At 45.2% G+C, this 20,000-nt stretch overlaps 1 protein-coding gene across 6 annotated transcripts in view; it reads left to right on the top strand.

The window, feature by feature from the left end:
- Positions 1-20,000, top strand: part of pof1b (POF1B actin binding protein) — a 42,367-nt gene that overhangs the window by 18,534 nt on the left and 3,833 nt on the right. For 5 of the 6 annotated variants that reach the window (XM_079508774.1, XM_079508777.1, XM_079508775.1 and 2 more), the window contains exons 4-11: positions 7,963-8,219; positions 9,269-9,302; positions 12,850-12,924; positions 15,199-15,291; positions 16,671-16,784; positions 17,134-17,286; positions 18,072-18,197; positions 19,631-19,783. In XM_079508774.1, the coding sequence (XP_079364900.1) occupies positions 7,963-8,219; positions 9,269-9,302; positions 12,850-12,924; positions 15,199-15,291; positions 16,671-16,784; positions 17,134-17,286; positions 18,072-18,197; positions 19,631-19,783 (1,005 nt within the window). The remainder of the gene's footprint in view (positions 1-7,962; positions 8,220-9,268; positions 9,303-12,849; positions 12,925-15,198; positions 15,292-16,670; positions 16,785-17,133; positions 17,287-18,071; positions 18,198-19,630; positions 19,784-20,000) is intronic. The other variant, XM_079508778.1, reaches the window with a different exon arrangement.

Below are 20,000 nucleotides of genomic sequence, written 5' to 3'. Positions count from 1 at the left end.
TGTGTGTGTGTGTGTGTGTGTGTGTGTGTGTGTGTGTGTGTGTGTGTGTGTGTGTGTGTGTGTGTGTGTGTGTTCGTCAAAAAATAAAAGCTAGACTAAAATGTTGAGGAGGAACTAGTGGACATGAGATCTAGTAGAACTAAAAGACAAGTCAATGTATGCTTGTTTGCGCTTGGGTGTAATGCTCTGAAAATAGCAGATCTACAAGCTCACAACTTAATTGTCGCGCTGCGACAGTAGTTCAACTGTTTTCAGCACGCAAGCAAGTGTCAAATCTGCCATGATGAACAAAAATGTGCTGCCAAAAACTACACAGCTGTAGTTAGCCTGGGCACCATTCATTTGGGTATATGATCCTGAGCGGATGATAGTCGACAGGCAGGAACAACAGGCGGCAACTTCCTTTTCCCTCAAACCGATTTTTCTCAATAAAAGCTACAGGCTACGAGAGCTTTTATTGAGACAAATCCGTTTGAGGGAAAAGGAAGTCGCCGCCTGTTGTTCCTGCCTGTCGACTACAAAACAATACTACAACATGACGTAACGATATCCTCCTGATGACTACAAAACAATACTACAACATGACGTAACGATATCCTCCTGATGACTACAAAACAATACTACAACATGACGTAACGATATCATCCTGATGACTACAAAACAATACTACAACATGATGTAACGATATCATCCTGATGACTACAAAACAATACTACAACATGACGTAGCGATATCATCCTGATGACTACAAAACAATACTACAACATGACGTAGCAATATCATCCTGATGACTACAAAACAATACTACAACATGACGTAACGATATCATCCTGATGACTACAAAACAATACTACAACATGACGTAGCGATATCATCCTGATGACTACAAAACAATACTACAACATGACGTAACGATATCATCCTGATGACTACAAAACAATGCTACAACATGACGTAACGATATCATCCTGATGACTACAAAACAATACTACAACATGACGTAACGATATAATCCTGATGACTACAAAACAATACTACAACATGACGTAACGATATCATCCTGATGACTACAAAACAATACTACAACATGACGTAGCGATATCATCCTGATGACTACAAAACAATACTACAACATGACGTAACGATATCATCCTGATGACTACAAAACAATACTACAACATGACGTAACGATATCATCCTGATGACTACAAAACAATACTACAACATGACGTAGCGATATCATCCTGATGACTACAAAACAATACTACAACATGACGTAACGATATCATCCTGATGACTACAAAACAATACTACAACATGACGTAGCGATATCATCCTGATGACTACAAAACAATACTACAACATGACGTAACGATATCATCCTGATGACTACAAAACAATACTACAACATGACGTAACGATATCATCCTGATGACTACAAAACAATGACTACAACATGATGTAACGATATCATCCTGATGACTACAAAACAATACTACAACATGACGTAACGATATCATCCTGATGACTACAAAACAATACTACAACATGACGTAACGATATCATCCTGATGACTACAAAACAATGACTACAACATGACGTAGAGATATCATCCTGATGACTACAAAACAATACTACAACATGACGTAGCGATATCATCCTGATGACTACAAAACAATACTACAACATGACGTAGCGATATCATCCTGATGACTACAAAACAATACTACAACATGACGTAACGATATCATCCTGATGACTACAAAACAATACTACAACATGACGTAACGATATCATCCTGATGACTACAAAACAATACTACAACATGACGTAACGATATCATCCTGATGACTACAAAACAATGACTACAACATGATGTAACGATATCATCCTGATGACTACAAAACAATACTACAACATGACGTAACGATATCATCCTGATGACTACAAAACAATACTACAACATGACGTAACGATATCATCCTGATGACTACAAAACAATGACTACAACATGACGTAGCGATATCATCCTGATGACTACAAAACAATACTACAACATGACGTAGCGATATCATCCTGATGACTACAAAACAATACTACAACATGACGTAGCGATATCATCCTGATGACTACAAAACAATACTACAACATGACGTAACGATATCATCCTGATGACTACAAAACAATACTACAACATGACGTAACAATATCATCCTGATGACTACAAAACAATACTACAACATGACGTAACGATATCATCCTGATGACTACAAAACAATACTACAACATGACGTAGCGATATCATCCTGATGACTACAAAACAATACTACAACATGACGTAGCGATATCATCCTGATGACTACAAAACAATACTACAACATGACGTAGCGATATCATCCTGATGACTACAAAACAATACTACAACATGACGTAACGATATCATCCTGATGACTACAAAACAATACTACAACATGACGTAACAATATCATCCTGATGACTACAAAACAATACTACAACATGACGTAACGATATCATCCGCTCCCGACCGGATCATACAGACTTTTGAAACAGAGACCAGGCTTTCCTCCGAGGTGGTGGAGAGCCTGGTTAGGCGAGGTTACAGCTGTAGTGTGTTTCTGTTTCCTTGAGTGTACACTGTGTCTGCATGTCAGGCCCAGTGTTGAAGGAGCAGCCTCATTACTGTTCACTTTCACACAGGCTTGGTGTTACATTGTTCATGGAAAAAACACTGTGGCATTTCACTGCTGAACAATAACATCCAACACAATGCAAACACTGTGTGTGTGTGTGTGTGTGTGTGTGTGTGTGTGTGTGTGTGTGTGTGTGTGTGTGTGTGTGTGTGTGTGTGTGTGTGTGTGTGTGTGTGTGTGTGTGTGTGTGTGTGTGTGTGTGTGTGTGTGTGTGTGTGTGTGTGTGTACAATGTGGGTGAGGCTTCTTTGAAACAAGGTGTGTTTCACATGAGAACATTTTTATCATTCTTTCAGTGAAAGGACAGACAGGCAGACAGACAGGCTGCTCTTGTACTCAGCGTTGTTAATAAACCATTAACGACCTTAACGAGTCATTAGATTCAAGAGTCTAAATTAAGGAAGATAAATCATGCACACACACACACACACACACACACACACACACACACACACACACACACACACACACACACACACACACACACACACACACACACACACACACGCTTCCTACAATAAATCATCAAGGCTTTTCCCCCTGAGGTTGGAACTGAATTTTATAAACAAGCCTTCATGCGTGCGTCCGTAGATTAGATTAGACATTTGGAAGTTTGGTTTAGGGTTTAGAGATAGTTATGTTATCTCCATGATCAGTGGGGCTCCTCCCACTGCCGTGGGTGTTGATCATTCTTCTGAAGTGGTTTGGGACAGATGGTCCTGTCTTCACAGGGAGTGAAAGATGGACGTATGCACACTTTATTAACCCGTTCTGACCTGAGATCAGATTCTAAAAATGTCTTACTTGACAGTTTTCTGAAAAAGCTCTCTTCGTTTCTATGTCAGTCGTTCTTCCATTTTTCAAAAATAGCAGACCTACAAGCTCGTAGCGTGCCACTCGGTGGCGCGCTATGGGCTTGTAGATCTGCTATTTTTCAATAGTTAAAGCATAACATAATGCTAACACCAAAAGGGGTTCTCGCCCAAAATGGGTTAACCCATTCTGGGCGGGAAACGAAAAAAGTGTATCGGGACATTTTTATAACATGACAAATAAATCATCCGTCTGGGTCCTCCGTGGGGCCGTCCGGCTCCTATCGAGGCGTTGTGAAATCTGATAGTTTGTTGTCATGAAGGTGACCGTGTGCGTGTGCGTGTGTGTGTGTGCGTGTGTGTGTGAGACTGATGCTGAGTCAGCAGAACATCACAACATGCATCCATCTCACAGACCGCTGGCGTCTGGTCACTAAGGTCCAGTCACACGTTCACAACGTCCATGCAGACGTTAGTAGGCCATCTGACCACATCTGGTGGTCGCCACAGCAGGTTTGATTTTGACAGCAAATCTTTGTTTTAGTCTTTTGAATAGTTTTAGTCACATTTTAGTCACCTGGAACGTTTTAGTGTTAGTCTAGTTTTAGTCGACTGAATGTCATAAGATTTTAGTCGACTACATGTACGGTTGACTTGGTCGAGTAAACTGTATTTTGGCGGGCTTTGATGCCGTCGTACGTAATGGCTGATTTTACACTTGCTAAGAATAGCCGATCTACAAGCTCACAACGCATCGCCTTGACATTAGTCTTAGTTTTAGTCATAGCTTAGTTTTTGTTTACTTTTTGTTTACTTTTTGTGATTGATGATAACTAGGTACTCTGCGAACATGTTTCATCATAGTTTTGGTCGACAAAATCGACGTTGGGCAGAGGCAGACAGTCACTGTCAGACTGATAGTAGCCTGGAACTCACCTATGCTTTCTATGGCATAGGCAGCTCCCGGCAGGATCCGCCGGGAGAAACTGTGCGCAGCTGCTGGACATGAGACTAATTAATTAGAGCGACAGAGAGAGAGAAGAGTGTGTGTGTGTGTGTACGGGTGTGCGTGTGTGCGTCAATTTAACAAAGGTGCAGACAATCAGAAATCAGCAGAGACTGATCGACGTTTGCGCTACTCTATGCCGAATAGAAGTGGACTCGGACCCAGACTTTTTTTCTCCCTGGAAATAAAAACGGCTGGGTTTCCGAGGCTAGACTGATGGCGACCAGACACCGGTTATTGCCGTCACCTGGGTTGGTCAGTCACCTGGATGGGTCAGTCACCTGGGTGGGTCAGTCACCTGGGTGGGTCAGTCACCTGGGTGGGTCAGTCACCTGGGTGGGTCAGTCACCTGGGTGGGTCACCTGGGTGGGTCAGTCACCTGGGTGGGTTACCTGGGTGGGTTACCTGGGTGGGTCACCTGGGTGGGTCAGTCACCTGGGTGTCTCAGTCACCTGGGTGGGTCACCTGGGTGGGTCAGTCACCTGGGTGGGTCACCTGGATGGGTCAGTCACCTGGGTGGGTCAGTCACCTGGGTGGGTCAGTCACCTGGGTGGGTCAGTCACCTGGATGGGTCAGTCGTGTGACTTTCCTGACGTTAAGCCGTGTATATGTTCAACACCACAGCCATGCAAAGTAACACTGACAGCTATGAGGTGGCGAAAGCTTGCCCTGCATAGCAACGGTTGCTAAACTATTTGGATTGGCGTTGGACGATCGCTTTTTGGGGTGGGATTTAGTGAAGGGATAATTGCAGGAATTACATTTAGTCTGACTCGTTTCCACCACAGAGAAAGATTGTGAAAATGGCTCACAGTGAGCTTTTGAGCTTGTAGATCGGCTAGTTTCGCAACGTTTGCCTCTTTGCCAGTGCGGCAATAAAAAAGGTCTTGCAAGTCATTAACGTGTCACTCTAGAAATGTGCAGATACCTACCCTGCCTACACTCACACTGTATGTGTTGGTTTGTTTACTGTTGAGTGAGAAAACAATGTTGCACACTAAGCTAAAAGCCAAAAGCCAAAATCAACCCCCAGTTTGGGAACCACTCCACTAGACCGTATAGTTCCCTCTCATCTACTATCAGAATCATTGTTTCTTTAACATTTTCATGTCAAGGAACCCCAAATGATTGTATGTATTTGGCCACGGACCCCCTCCTCTGGAAAGATAAGGGGACCCTAGATCGATCTATGTATTTCTATGAGTGCAGTCCAGCAGCTGTGTGCGTGGGTGGGTGTGTGTGGGTGTGTGTGTGTGGGTGTGGGTGTGTGTGTGTGTGTGTGTGTGTGTGGGTGTGGGTGTGTGTGTGTGGGTGTGTCTGGCTGTACAGTACTTCACTGTAATGACCTACTGTATCATCATAAACCATACCTGAACACGCTAGGACAGCTACAGGGGAGCGGCTGTGCGTGCGCGTGTGTGCGTGCACGTGTGCGTGACTGTGACTCACTTTAGGGCACCCAATGGAAACGAGTCCCCAGGACGTTTTCTTCTTCTTCGTGCTGTCCTTGTAGCCTTAATGTCTTACTGTACAACGTTTACGTTTCAGTCAATCAGAAAAAGTAGTTAGACAAGTACGAGGCCACACTGAGCCTCTTGAGTGTCGCTCTGCTATTCGCTGAGCCCTGTCGTCTACCCTATGATTCATGATACTACTGTGTATGTCTGTGATGTATTGCCATGCTTTTTGCATAATGAAAATCGCTCTGGATTAATAAGAGCGTCTGCTAAATGCCTGAATTGTAAATTGTACCCTGAACCGTCCCAAACCAGCAAAGCGTGTTAGTAGTAGTTATAGTCTGTGTCTGTTTTTTGTTGGTAGATCCTCGTAACTAAAACATTTGTGACTGAATTTGACTGAGGGACTGCCATTGGATCTTTTTGAATTTTCGTTTTTTTCATATCATATGAAAGCAGGGAATCACAGCTTCAAATAGAGATATTTCAGTTCAGTTTGACCCACCAGTTTTGAAGATACGGCTTATAGAGTAGGCTAATGTCTTGCAGAAAACAGGCTTGAAAGGTTCACTTCTGTGGACTCTAACATTACACCTAGATACATGTTTAAGCATTTATTTCATATTTACATGTCGATTTCAGCTCTGACACTTATTTCAGGCATGCTCTAGTATATGAAGAGTCTGCCTGTGCTATTAAAAAAGTTTTTCTCCTCTGGTGAAAAGCTGGAATTTGTGCGATGGCAGTCTCTCAGTCAAATCTGGTCACATTTATTCCCCAGTGAGGACGTGGTGCTACCATGACTCTCCAGCCAAGGTTTATATACATTGGATTTAGATCTGAGACTGATTCTAAAACCTAACCTATGGTTTTCTGAAAACCTTCAACTTATTATTAAATAAATAAGTTAGTAAGTAAGTAAAATAAAGTAACCATATGAGACACAAAGGTGGCTCCCGGCATCAAAGGTATATCAAGGTCTCGGGCAGACCTTGATAGGGGTTCTCAACGTTTTGGGCTCGGGACCCCTGGGAAATGCTTTGGCCACGTCTCGAAACCACGTGAGCAAGCAAGGATGCTTTTATTATTTTGATATCATTGCTGTCTGGAGGAAACCACCTAACTCAATTTTTGATTATTATTATTATTTTTTTGCATAAATCAGTGCTATTGAACACCCTTTACGTCTGTGTGTTGTTTCAAAGATATTGAACCAATGGAAAGTAGTAAAAAAACGCTTTGGACAAAACCTCTTAACTCCATTGGACCCTCAAACTGTCTTATAAAACAGCTAACTCCACCACCTAACCTCACCCCCTCTCATGCAAGTAATTGACAATATATAAAGTCACAACACCAACTTTGATGAGGCTGTATTGATGAGGCAGTATTGATGAGGCTGTATTGCTTTGTTTTCAAAACATAAGGTTTCTGAAAAATTTATATTTTTCATTTCATTAGGTGGTTTCTTCCCGACAGCAGACCACTACATTGCTCTCTTATCTTAGTTTAGTTTATTTATTTATTTAGCACATACTTATAACACACATAGACAATTCATATCAATGACATGCGAATCCCTTGACCTCAAAGGGCACCTACGGACGGCTGCAATTCGAAACTGGCCCCCGTAAAATCTGAATCCCCCACCCACCCCTTTTCCCCCTCACTGTATATGTTTCTTTTCCCTTGTTACGTCCTCTATGATGATTCCCTGTTTTTTACTATATAGTTGTGTATATTCCTACGTCTCTAAATGTTATGATGAATTGAAAATGGTGGGCCCTATTGTAAACAAGTGTAATGCTTTATTGGGTCGTCCACTCACAGTTAACAGCCTTTGTATTGAGTTGTACTTGAAATGTACTGTAATTCTGCAAACTGTTAATCAATCAATCAATCAATCAATGAACAAAAATTTAATGACAAAAAAAGGTAATTAAAATAATCTCGTTGCCTCTCTGTCATCTCCAACAGGTGGTGCTGGAGGAGCATCTGGGGGAGCAGGCGACGGAGGAGGAGGAGGTGGTGGAGGTGGAGGAGGTGGAGATCGTGAGCGTGGTGAAGCCGGCCGTCGTTCGCTGTGTGATGGAGCGACGGCAGGAGGCGGCCATAGCGCCCCCTGTGGACAAGATGGACACGCGCTTCTTCGGGGAGCTGCTGGCCGAGGTGTACCGCAAGAACTGCGACCTGCACTCCATCATCTCGGAGCACGTCACCAAGATACGAGGACGGTGAGACTATATTATTATTATGAGCCCGTTCAGGATGCCGGGAACACCTTTTATCTCAAAGCTTTGCCTCTGCGGGGGTCCCTGGAACAACATATTTTTCAGATGGCGGTCCGCAGCCAAATACAGATAACCTGCGTTGTCGCCCCCCTTAATTAAGGGGGGCGACAACTAATGATAACTAATGATATCCAAAGCGAGTTGCACGCCGTGCCGTGCACACAAGGAACAATACATGATCTACAAGCTCACAATGTGTCGCAGCGTGATGCATTGTGAGCTTGTAGATCGGATGTTTTCCTGGAGCAGCCCTGGCTATATAGCAGCCAGTAGCGTGCGATAGGGCTTTCACTTCTAGTGATTTTTACTAGTCGCCTAGTTGCCTAGTTTACTAGTCGACTAGTTAACTAGTTTACTAGTGGACTAGTCCAGTGGTTCCCAAACTTTTTCGTGTCAAGGACCTCCAAATCAACATTTATTAGGCCACGGACCCCCCATTTGAAAACATATGCCAGTGACCCCCGATAAGGGAGGATTGTTGCGGCTCTAGCACTGATTCCGAAACACATTAATTTCATGGACCCCCAAATTCACACGCATTATGCTACGGACCCCCGATTTAATGGCATTTCTATCTCTGGTACCCCCAATTTATATTGTAAAACCACTGTTAATTTAAGAGTGTACAACAGACCCATAAGGGTCCATTTGGTTGCAAATGATCATTTAGCTGGGTCCCCACTGGAACTCCTTCAAGTACCCCTAGGGGTCCCCGGACCCCACTTTGGGAACACCTGGACTAGTCAACCCTAATCCTAACCCAGTAGCGTGCGATCAAGTGAGATCTATGCACGGCACACATTTTAATGAGTGCACAACTACAACCCTGTTATTTAAGTTAATTGTATGAATGATGGCACTGAAGTCGCACGCACGCACACACGCACGCACACACACACGCACACGCACACACACACACACACGCACACGCACACGTACACACACCCACCGTGTCCCTCCCATCTTGTTCATTGTGTGTTTTCCTCCCACAGGAAGCACCAGTTGGACCCCGGTGCCGACTTCAAGGTATACACACACACACACACACACACACACACACACACACACACACACACACACACACACACACACATACACGCTCTTATGCGTGGCTTATAGTATAAGCAGGGTGAACACATTGCAGTGCAGCGTCTCGGTAAGCTATAGGAGAACATGGTAAACAGTCTGTCTAACAAAAGGACAGACAAAGAACCGACAAAACCGCTATGAAGGAAAATGAGAACAAACGCATGGTCGTCACAACGACACTGTAACACATCAGCATCGTTTCCATTTGTCTGTTCAACATGATGGGTTAGAGCAGGTTCTCAATGTTTTTGGCTAGTGGGGACCCCTGGAAATGTTTTGGCCATGTCTCGCGAGCCCCGCCCCGCCCCGCCCCGCCCCGCCCCAAATACAAACTGACTGCAAAAATAACCTTAATAATAGAGAATATCTATCATAGATGATGAATACTGAAACCGGATATAATCATTAAGGAAATGTGAAACTATGTAAACTCTTCGTTTCCACTTTCCAGCCATTCAGTTGCAAAAAAAAAAGAAAAAAGAAAGACAATCATTTGGGGACCCCCCAAAATACCCACGGGTTGAGAACCCCTGTGTTAGACCATGGGTTTTCAACTGGTGGTCAACAGAGGTATTGCATGTGGTCCCTGACCAATGACCACCATGCATTTAGTAATGTAGTGAAAGTGAAGATTTGTCTTTATTTTATTCACCACTAGTCGAGAAACGATGACCTGGTGACGTATGATTGATGACGTTGTAATTTACTGGGCTGTAAAGAACTTCCACGGAAAAGGGAGTTATAATTTCACGGGAAAACTGTACCGGATTGCCTGGTTGAGTCACCATTATTAGGAAATGTGTCCATAATCAATGGCATGTGTCTGCTCGCTCAGACAGCAACGTGAGTTCATAGGTGCATTTTGAACCACACACCACGCCATGCATATCCCCCTTCCACACACAACAGTGGTCCCCAGGTTGATTCTCAATCAGGGTGGTGGTCCCGACTCCCTGGTTCATAATCAGTTGAAAACCCCTGTGATAGGGCCGATTCATATTTTAGAGCCGAATAAAAGTCGGTTCGTCTCTGTAGAGCCTACAATGTGACGTCATTTGAAGTTCGGGGGGGGGGGGGGGGGGGGGGGCGGGGTACCGTCCTAAAGTCGGCTCTTCGGTGCTACTGAACATTTCTGGCGAGCCGAAATCATTTTGCCACTACAGCGGTAAAATAGGAGTATGAATCGGCTCTTAGACTGTTGACTGGGTCAAACTAACGCACGCACGCACGCACGCACGCACGCACTCCACTGCTCAGGTAACTTTTCATTAATTTTAAGTCGTTTTTTGTCTTTACTCATACTCCAGTTTTAGATGTCAAGGTGACCCCCGTTGGTTAGTAAAAAATCACACCCGTGTGAACTGAACTGAGTGGTGCGAAGGTTTTATATAGCCTGATCAGCTGTGGTCTGACGTAATGTCAGTGACCATAGTAACCATGCTCATTCTTTTGAGGGACAGGTACACAAACACACACACACGGGTACTAACAAAACCAGTTGTTGGAGTGGTTTGCACCAAAGTCTCTTACCACCGCGGCTCAGTGACGTCATGTTGTAGTTTTAGTAAAAACAAGAGAGATGTGTTTGGGTGAGCGGTGAGTCTCTTACCACCGCGGCTCAGTGACGTCATGTTGTAGTTTTAGTAAAAACAGAGAGATGTGTTTGGGGTGAGCGGTGAGTCTCTTACCACCGCGGCTCAGTGACGTCATGTTGTAGTTTTAGTAAAAACAGAGATATGTGTTTGGGTGAGCGGTGAGTCTCTTACCACCGCGGCTCAGTGACGTCATGTTGTAGTTTTAGTAAAAACAGAGAGATGTGTTTGGGTGAGCGGTGAGTCTCTTACCACCGCGGCTCAGTGACGTCATGTTGTAGTTTTAGTAAAAACAGAGAGATGTGGTTGGGCGAGCGGTGAGTCTCTTACCACCGCGGCTCAGTGACGTCGTGTTGTAGTTTTAGTAAAAACAGAGATGTGGTTGGGTGAACGGTGAGTCTCTTACCACCGCGGCTTAGTGACCTCATGTTGTAGTTTTAGTAAAAACAGAGATGTGGTTGGGTGAACGGTGAGTCTCTTACCACCGCGGCTCAGTGACGTCATGTTGTAGTTTTAGTAAAAACAAGAGAGATGTGTTTGGGTGAGCGGTGAGTCTCTTACCACCGCGGCTCTGTGACGTCATGTTGTAGTTTTAGTAAAAACAAGAGAGATGTGTTTGGGTGAGCGGTGAGTCTCTTACCACCGCGGCTCAGTGACGTCATGTTGTAGTTTTAGTAAAAACAGAGAGATGTGTTTGGGTGAGCGGTGAGTCTCTTACCACCGCGGCTCAGTGACGTCATGTTGTAGTTTTAGTAAAAACAGAGAGATGTGTTTGGGTGAGCGGTGAGTCTCTTACCACCGCGGCTCAGTGACGTCATGTTGTAGTTTTAGTAAAAACAGAGTGACGTCATGTTGTAGTTTTAGTAAAAACAGAGAGATGTGTTTGGGTGAGCGGTGAGTCTACCTCTTACCACTCAAATCTTTGCTTCTGGGAGGTCCCTGGAACAACATATTTTCAGATGGGGGTCGGCGGCCAATTACATATGATTTTTGGGGTCCTTGAAATTAAATATTGAGCACCAGCTGATATCGAAACATGGGTATTTCAGAAAACTGTCAGGATTTACAGTAGACAGTTGTACAGTAGACAGTAGTACATTTTTTGAGTGGTGCAAACCACTCCAACAACCAGCTTTGTCTGTATGTTTGTGTACCTGTGTACGTGTCCGTGCACAGGTGAGCATGGTTGCTATGGTTAGTGTGTGACGTCACTGACATAGCTGATCAGACTATATAAGACCTTGCAGTTCACATGGGTGTGATTTTTAAATGGGTTAGTGGGAAACAACCAAGGCTGGCCTAGCCTTTGCAGTGGTTGTTCCCACACCACGCTTTATGCTTAGCAATGTAAAAAAAGAAAAAATCCAGTTGACTGTTTTAAAAGTATTTTAAAGTCCGTTAGCACTTTATTTTACAATGTTCTTATCTCGGTATGTGTGATTTGCGTATAAGCTGAATGTTTATTGCTTTTATGTTGCTCCGTGTGTCTTAACTTCATTGTTTTAAATTGTGTGTAATTGTACAGCATGTTCCAAAAGGTGCTACATGAATAGGTCTTAGGTTCCAACTCCGATATTTTTTATTTTCCCTCCTGGACCCCCCTGGTCTTATATAGTCTGATTTTTTACATAGCAGACTAACAAGGCAGTTCAGGCATGATTCATGTTACCTATGTGGATTTCTGCTCCTTAAGTTAGACTGTGCAGGCTTACACTGACACCTAGTGGCCTCCTTCATAACACAGCAAATAGCTAATTATGATGTGAGGAGGACACATTATTTAATTGTTCATATTCTGTCTCTGTCTCTGTCTCTGTCTCTGTCTCTGTCTCTGTCTCTGTCTCTCTCTCTCTCTCTCTCTCTCTCTCTCTCTCTCTCTCTCTCTTTCCCAGGAGGAGGAAGTTGAAGCTCTGATTCCCAGAGGAGCTTCTCAACTAACCAAACAACAGATCAGATACCTTCTGCAGGTACCACACACGCACAGACACACACACACACACACACACACACACTTGAGCCGCAATGGTTCTGCAGACGCTTGCAGCTTTAATGGCCCTCCTAAAGGCCTCATGGAAGGTTTTTGGGCTTCCTCCTCACGGTGGGAAGCAGGCTGGGGCGCCAACCAACCCATACTGCATCAGGCTTTTAAAAAAGTATTTATTTAAAGACGTTTATGCCGCGGACAAAGCCAACTCGCGTTGTGAAAAATCACGACAACAAAACACAATATTTTGGGCCGATCAAGTAATTAGAAAGAAGATCGATTCCCGCTGGGGACGCTGTGGGCGCTGGCGGCGTGTTCTCTCCTCCGCGTCATCAGTGCCCATAACCGAGGCGGGGTTGGCGAAAGGACCTTTCTGTATGGAGTTTGCATGTTCTCCCCATGTCCCCTAGGGTAGGTACCCTCACATGTTCTCCCCGTGTCCCCTAGGGTAGGTACCCTCACATGTTCTCCCCGTGTCCCCTAGGGTAGGTGCCCTCACATGTTCTCCCCGTGTCCCCTAGGGTAGGTACCCTCACATGTTCTCCCTGTGTCCCCTAGGGTAGGTACCCTCACATGTTCTCCCCGTGTCCCCTAGGGTAGGTACCCTCACATGTTCTCCCCATGTCCCCTAGGGTAGGTAGTGGTACCCTCACAAAAAACATGCTTTAGCTAAACTGCCTCCCCCTGGCCAGCCGGGGCGCCTGGTGGAGGGGAAAGGAACTGGTTGGAATAACGTGTTCCTTCCACGCGCTACGTCCAACCAGGGAAACTCCCCCCTGTCAGGTGAAAAGAAGCTTGGACTCCTCATGCATGAAGGAAGCATGAGTTCAATTCCGTTGTTCTCCCCAGGTTGGCGGAGGGTGTGTAGAGCCCAGGATCACATTAGATAATTGACACAGGGGTGAAAAATGGGTTACAAAATCGTGGGATGAAAAATTATAAAAAAAATAATAATAATTGGAAAGAAGAAAATAGAGGCTTTTGGTTTTGTTTCGTTGGCATTAATCCAACATATTTATAGAAAAGATCAGGTGTAAACAAATGTCCAAAACTGTTACTTTTCGAGGAATGGAAATAAATAAATAAATAAATAAATGAATATCACCTGTGTTCCAATCTACAGCCACAGCAACAACAACAATAAGAAAAGAGAGACCGTTTTGTTCATAATCTGATTCCAACACTTTGAATCAACATCTTATGTCAGATCCTGAGCACGACATCATCGTATGTCAACACAGTCTGAGCGTGTAGAAGCATGCACCGTCTGTAGGGCCATTCCTTTAAACCCTCGTCAAGAGCCTCAATATATCGCATGCATCAATCATCTTGAAGCTGGTTTGACTGTCCAGTTTAACCCATTCAGGCCTGACGTCGAAATTAAAAAAATGTCTTCTAAATCCTGACGGTTTTCTGAAATACCTATGTTTCTATGTCAGTGGTGCTCAATATTTCATGTCAAGGACCCCCTGAATGATATGTATTTGGCCTCAGACCCCCCATCTGAAAATATGTTGTTCCAGGGACCCCCCCCCCCCCCCCCCCCCTGAAGCAAAGATTTGAGTTAAAAAAACAAATTTGCGGCCAGAACTACTCTGCCAGGGCTGGGAGGTACATTTCTGGCGCATGGAAGGACTAGGCTCTGTGGGTTGTCTCCTGTCCGGGCCCCTGCTACGTCTCACCAGGCCCAGGACCTGTGCGTTGCACCAGAGTCCCAGCACCAGACACTTAATTCAGGAGTGGTGGGCAATGGTTCCGCAGGGACATGGTGCTGCGGCTTCGCTTGCTGCTTGCATGGTCCTCCTAAAGGCCTCACCGAGGGTTGTTGGGCTTCCTCCTCACGGAGGTCACAGGCTGGGGCGCTAACCCATACTGCTCACCCGGATATATGATGTATATTCCTAGCTTCACTGCACAGATAGTCTACTGTTAGACACATATTATGTGTCTAACAGTAGACGCTAATATAATAATACAAGCTTCTTAGCTTGCTTATGACTATTTCTATGTATTTGATGTATTACATTGTGTTGTTCTTGCTTGCTGGATTAAGAGCGTCTGATAAATGCAAACTGTAAATTGCATCCGAATGCAGTGGCAGACATCGACTCCTCGGCCAATCAATCTTGATTAATTATTAACTCTAATATCACAGTGCAATGTGTTTCAATTAAGTCTGTCTGTCTGTCTGTCTGTCTGTCTGTCTGTCTGTCTGTCTGTCTGTCTGTCTGTCTGTCTGTCTGTCTCTCTCTCTCAGACTCGTCTCACCACAGACAGGTCGATGCGTCTCTTGTTGTCAACATTCAGCAGCCTGAGAGAAGAGCTGTCTCACCTCACTGGAGACATGAAGGTGACATCACATGACATCACATGACATCACATGGCATCACATGGCATCACATGGCATGACATGGCATCACATGACCTCACATGGCATGGCATCACATGACATCACATGACATCACATGGCATCACATGACATCACATGGCATCACATGACATCACATGGCATCACATGGCATCACATGACATCACATGACATCACATGACATCACATGACATCACATGGCATCACATGACATCACATGACATCACATGGCATCACATGACATCACATGACATCACATGGCATCACATGACATCACATGACATCACATGGCATCACATGACAAGCTTTTTTTGAGGGGTGCTAGCCCCTCCTATATACAGCTTTTGTCCCCACAAAATGTCTGCAACACAAACATTATAATGCCATTGACACTGCGCAAAAAGCATGGGATACGGATGTGTATATTACAGGAAACTCCCATTAAACTTTCCAACAAACTCCGGTAAACTCCCGAATTGTACCATCACACCTGTATATTACCGTATATTAACTGTATATTACCGTATATTAACTGTATATGCTGCTAAACTTGAGCTTTATGGGCAAAATACAGTGTCCATAATTGCCCGTTAACTCCTCTTTTCACGCAGTGTGACAATGAAGGGAAACTTTACGTCATCTTTGTCCCCACGCGTCTCATATTTGCCATCGACAATGAAAGGAGAAACTAGGTCAAATGTCCGCCAAACAAAATGTGTGGCATTCTGATTGGCCAGTATGAGATGATGCATGTATGATGATGTACGATAATAAGAGCGCCCCTCACTTCACACAGGTGTGATTTTTAAGTATCTAATCTGTCTGTCTCTCCACCTGTCTGTCTGTCTCTCCACCTGCCTGTCTGTCTCTCCACCTGTCTGTCTCTCCACCTGCCTGTCTGTCTCTCCACCTGCCTGTCTGTTGCTCCACATGCCTGTCTGTCTCTCCACCTGTCTGTCTCTCCACCTGCCTGTCTGTCTCTCCACCTGCCTGTCTCTCTCTCCACCTGCCTGTCTGTCTCTCCACCTGCCTGTCTATCTTTCTACCTGCCTGTCTGTTGCTCCACCTGCCTGTCTGTCTCTCCACCTGGCTGTCTCTCCACCTGTCTGTCTGTCTCTCCACCTGGCTGTCTCTCCACCTGGCTGTCTGTCTCTCCACATGGCTGTCTCTCCACCTGCCTGTCTATCTTTCTACCTGCCTGTCTGTTGCTCCACCTGTCTGTCTGTCTCTCCACCTGCCTGTCTATCGTTCTACCTGCCTGTCTGTTGCTCCACCTGTCTGTCTGTCTCTCCACCTGTCTGTCTGTCTCTCCACCTGGCTGTCTCTCCACCTGGCTGTCTCTCCACCTGTCTGTCTCTCAGCGTTTAGAGAGTGATAAGGAGGCTCTAGAGAGAGATCTGAGCTTTAAGTCTGACCAGGCGCTGCAGTATGATCGCCTCCTAGAGGCCCTGAGGGAGAACAACAGGCAGCTGCAGGTAGTGTGTGTGTGTGTGTGTGTGTGTGTGTGTGTGTGTGTGTGTGTGTGTGTGTGTGTGTGTGTGTGTGTGTGTGTGTGTGTGTGTGTGTGTGTGTGTGTGTGTGTGTGTGTGTGTGTGTGTGTGTGTGTGTGTGTGTGCGTGCAAAAAGCGAATACATTTTAATGTGTGTGTGTGTGTGTGTGTGTGTGCAAAAAGCGAATACATTTTAGTGTGTGTGTGTGTGTGTGTGTGTGTGTGTGTGCAAAAAGCGAATACATTTTAGTGTGTGTGTGTGTGTGTGTGTGTGTGTGTGCAAAAAGCGAACCCATTTAAATGTGTGCGTGTGTGTGTGTGTGCGTGTGCGCAGGTCTCCCTGAAGGACAGCAGTGTGTCGTTGAGGTCGTTAGAGACAGAGCTAATGAGCTGCCGGTCAAACGACTCTGGGCGAGAGTTTAAGATCAAAGAGCTGGAGGGAACCGTCCGCACGATGGAGAGAGACAACGACCTGCTGAGACAGAAGGTACCTGTCTGTCTGTCTGTCTGTCTGTCTGTCTGTCTGTCTGTCTGTCTGTCTGCATTTAGACTTTTTTTTTAGCCCATTCTGGACGGGAACCCGTTTTGGTGTTTTAACTAAGCATTATGTTATACTTTTGCTATTGAAAAATAGCAGATCTACAAGCTCATAGCGCGCCACCGAGTGGCGCGCTACGAGCTTGTAGGTCTGTTATTTTTGAAAAATCGTGAAAATGTGGCGCAAATATTTGAATATAATATTCTTTCAGAAGACTTTTTATTCATTTCGACGTCAGGCCTGAATGGGTTCAGATTCCAATCTGGATGTGGATCTGATTTTGGTTTCTTCCTGAAAGCTGAAAAGCCTTTTGAGTCAAAAGGCACCCAATGCAGTACTTAGTTTAGACAGTACTTGGTTTAGACTAGTCTACAGTTTAGACAGTACTTGGTTTAGACTAGTCTACAGTTTAGACAGTACTTGGTTTAGACTAGTCTACAGTTTAGACAGTACTTGGTTTAGACTAGTCTACAGTTTAGACAGTACTTGGTTTAGACTAGTCTACAGTTTAGACAGTACTTGGTTTAGACTAGTCATTTGGTCATTAGTCCTACAACTACAACCTATCTCAAACCCTCACCCTAACCCTAACCTCCCACGGGGCAGCACACCTAAACCTAACCTTAACCCATGTCTAACCAATGACTAGTCTAAACTAAGTATGCACCCCATCGAGGGAACACCAGATATTGTGTTTTCTAATGTCGTATTGTTTCCTCGTCCGCATGGCACAGCTGTCCAGTGCGTCCAGCGAGTCCAGCAGCTCTCTGCTGGCGAAGACGGAGGCTCTGAGACGGCAGTACGAAGAGCAGCTGACCAGCATGAAGACGGAGCGACACACTGAAGTACAACGACTACAGGTACACACACACACACCAATACAACGTCTACAGGTACACACACACACCAATACAACGACTACAGGTATACACACACACACACTGCAGTACAACGTCTGCCCCGGGGTCTCCTTCCAGTGGGACGTGGTCCTTGGTCTGCCCCGGGGTCTCCTACCAGTGGGACGTGGTCCTTGGACTGCCCCGGGGCAGTATCAAATGGAACACAACCACCCTAAAGACTAATCATTGTCTCCACCAGGCCGAAGGCATGGGGAGAGAGTATGTTTTGCACTCCGTCCGTGTCCGTGTGTGTGTGTGTGTCCGTCCTTCCGTCCGTCCGTTACCAGCTAATCTCCGGCACCGTTAACCCGGTCGATGCCAAACTTTGCACACACACTCCCTGGATGCCAACGATGAACCTCTGCCCCACATTTTCCAGAACGGCCTGTTATAGCGCCACCATGAGGCAGCTTTTCACATGTTTTACCTAAAACTGCACCGATCTGCGTGAAACGTTGCATGCACACTCCCTAGAGGCCTGCATTTTCCGCATCTGCCTTTTATAGCACCACCAGGAGGCCACAACCTGACCTGCCCTGGTGGAGACCTGTGCCCCGAGGGGCACCTTTTCTAACCTGACTCCGCCAGATGGGGCAGCAGAGAGTACACTGGGTTCCCCCCTCCTGCTCCCATCTGGGAACTCTCAGGCAGACTTGATGCCCGGCCACAAAACGGCCTGGCCAATCAGCAGCAGCTTCTAGCAGCTTCTAGCAGCAGCTTCTAGCTTCTAGCTGCTGCTGATTGGCCAGGCCGTTTTGTGGCCGGGCATCAAGTCTGCCTGAGAGTTCCCAGATGGGAGCAGGAGGGGGGAACCCAGTGTACTCTCTGCTGCCCCATCTGGCGGAGTCAGGTTACACTTTTTCTAGTTGTGTATATTCCTGCACTATACCTGCATCCAGTGATCTTGGTACATAGAAATTGATCTATTGAAGATTCTGACTTTCAAATGTACATTTTTGTTTTGATTGTATTGCTGTATTGTTGTATTGTGCTTTCTGCTTTGGCAATGTAAACGTATGTTTTCTCATGCCAATAAAGCCCATTGAATTGTGCGTGCGTGCGTGCGTGCGTAAAAAAAGCGAATACATTTAAATGTGAAAGTGTGTGTTTGTGCGTAAAAAGCGAATACATTTAAATGTGAAAGTGTGTGTGTGTGCGTAAAAAGCGAATACATTTAAATGTGAAAGTGTGTGTGTGCGTAAAAAGCGAATACATTTAAATGTGAAAGTGTGTGTGTGCGTAAAAAGCGAATACATTTAAATGTGAAAGTGTGTGTGTGTGTGTGTGTGTGTGTGCGTAAAAAGCGAATCCATTTAAATGTGTGCGTGTACGCAGGTCTCCCTGAAGGACAGCAGTGAATCCATTTAAATGTGTGCGTGTGTGCGTGTACGCAGGTCTCCCTGAAGGACAGCAGTGTGTCGTTGAGGTCGTTAGAGACAGAGCTAATGAGCTGCAGGTCAAACGACTCTGGGCGAGAGTTTAAGATCAAAGAGCTGGAGGGAACCGTCCGCACGATGGAGAGAGACAACGACCTGCTGAGACAGAAGGTACCTGTCTGTCTGTCTGTCTGTCTGTCTGTCTGTCATTTAGACTTTTTTTTTAACCCATTCTGGGCGGGAAACCCCTTTTGGTGTTTTAACTAAGCAAGTTATACTTTAGCTATTGAAAAATAGCAGATCTACAAGCTCGTAGCGCGCAAATCGTGGCCTGAATGGGTTCAGATTCCAATCTGGATGTGGATCTGATTTTGGTTTCTTCACCCCA

The sequence above is a fragment of the Electrona antarctica genome (assembly GCF_951216825.1).
Source record: "Electrona antarctica genome assembly, chromosome: 8".
Classification (NCBI taxonomy): domain Eukaryota; kingdom Metazoa; phylum Chordata; class Actinopteri; order Myctophiformes; family Myctophidae; genus Electrona; species Electrona antarctica.
Note: the sequence above shows the minus strand (reverse complement) of the source record. Positions and strands in the feature narration are given on the sequence as shown.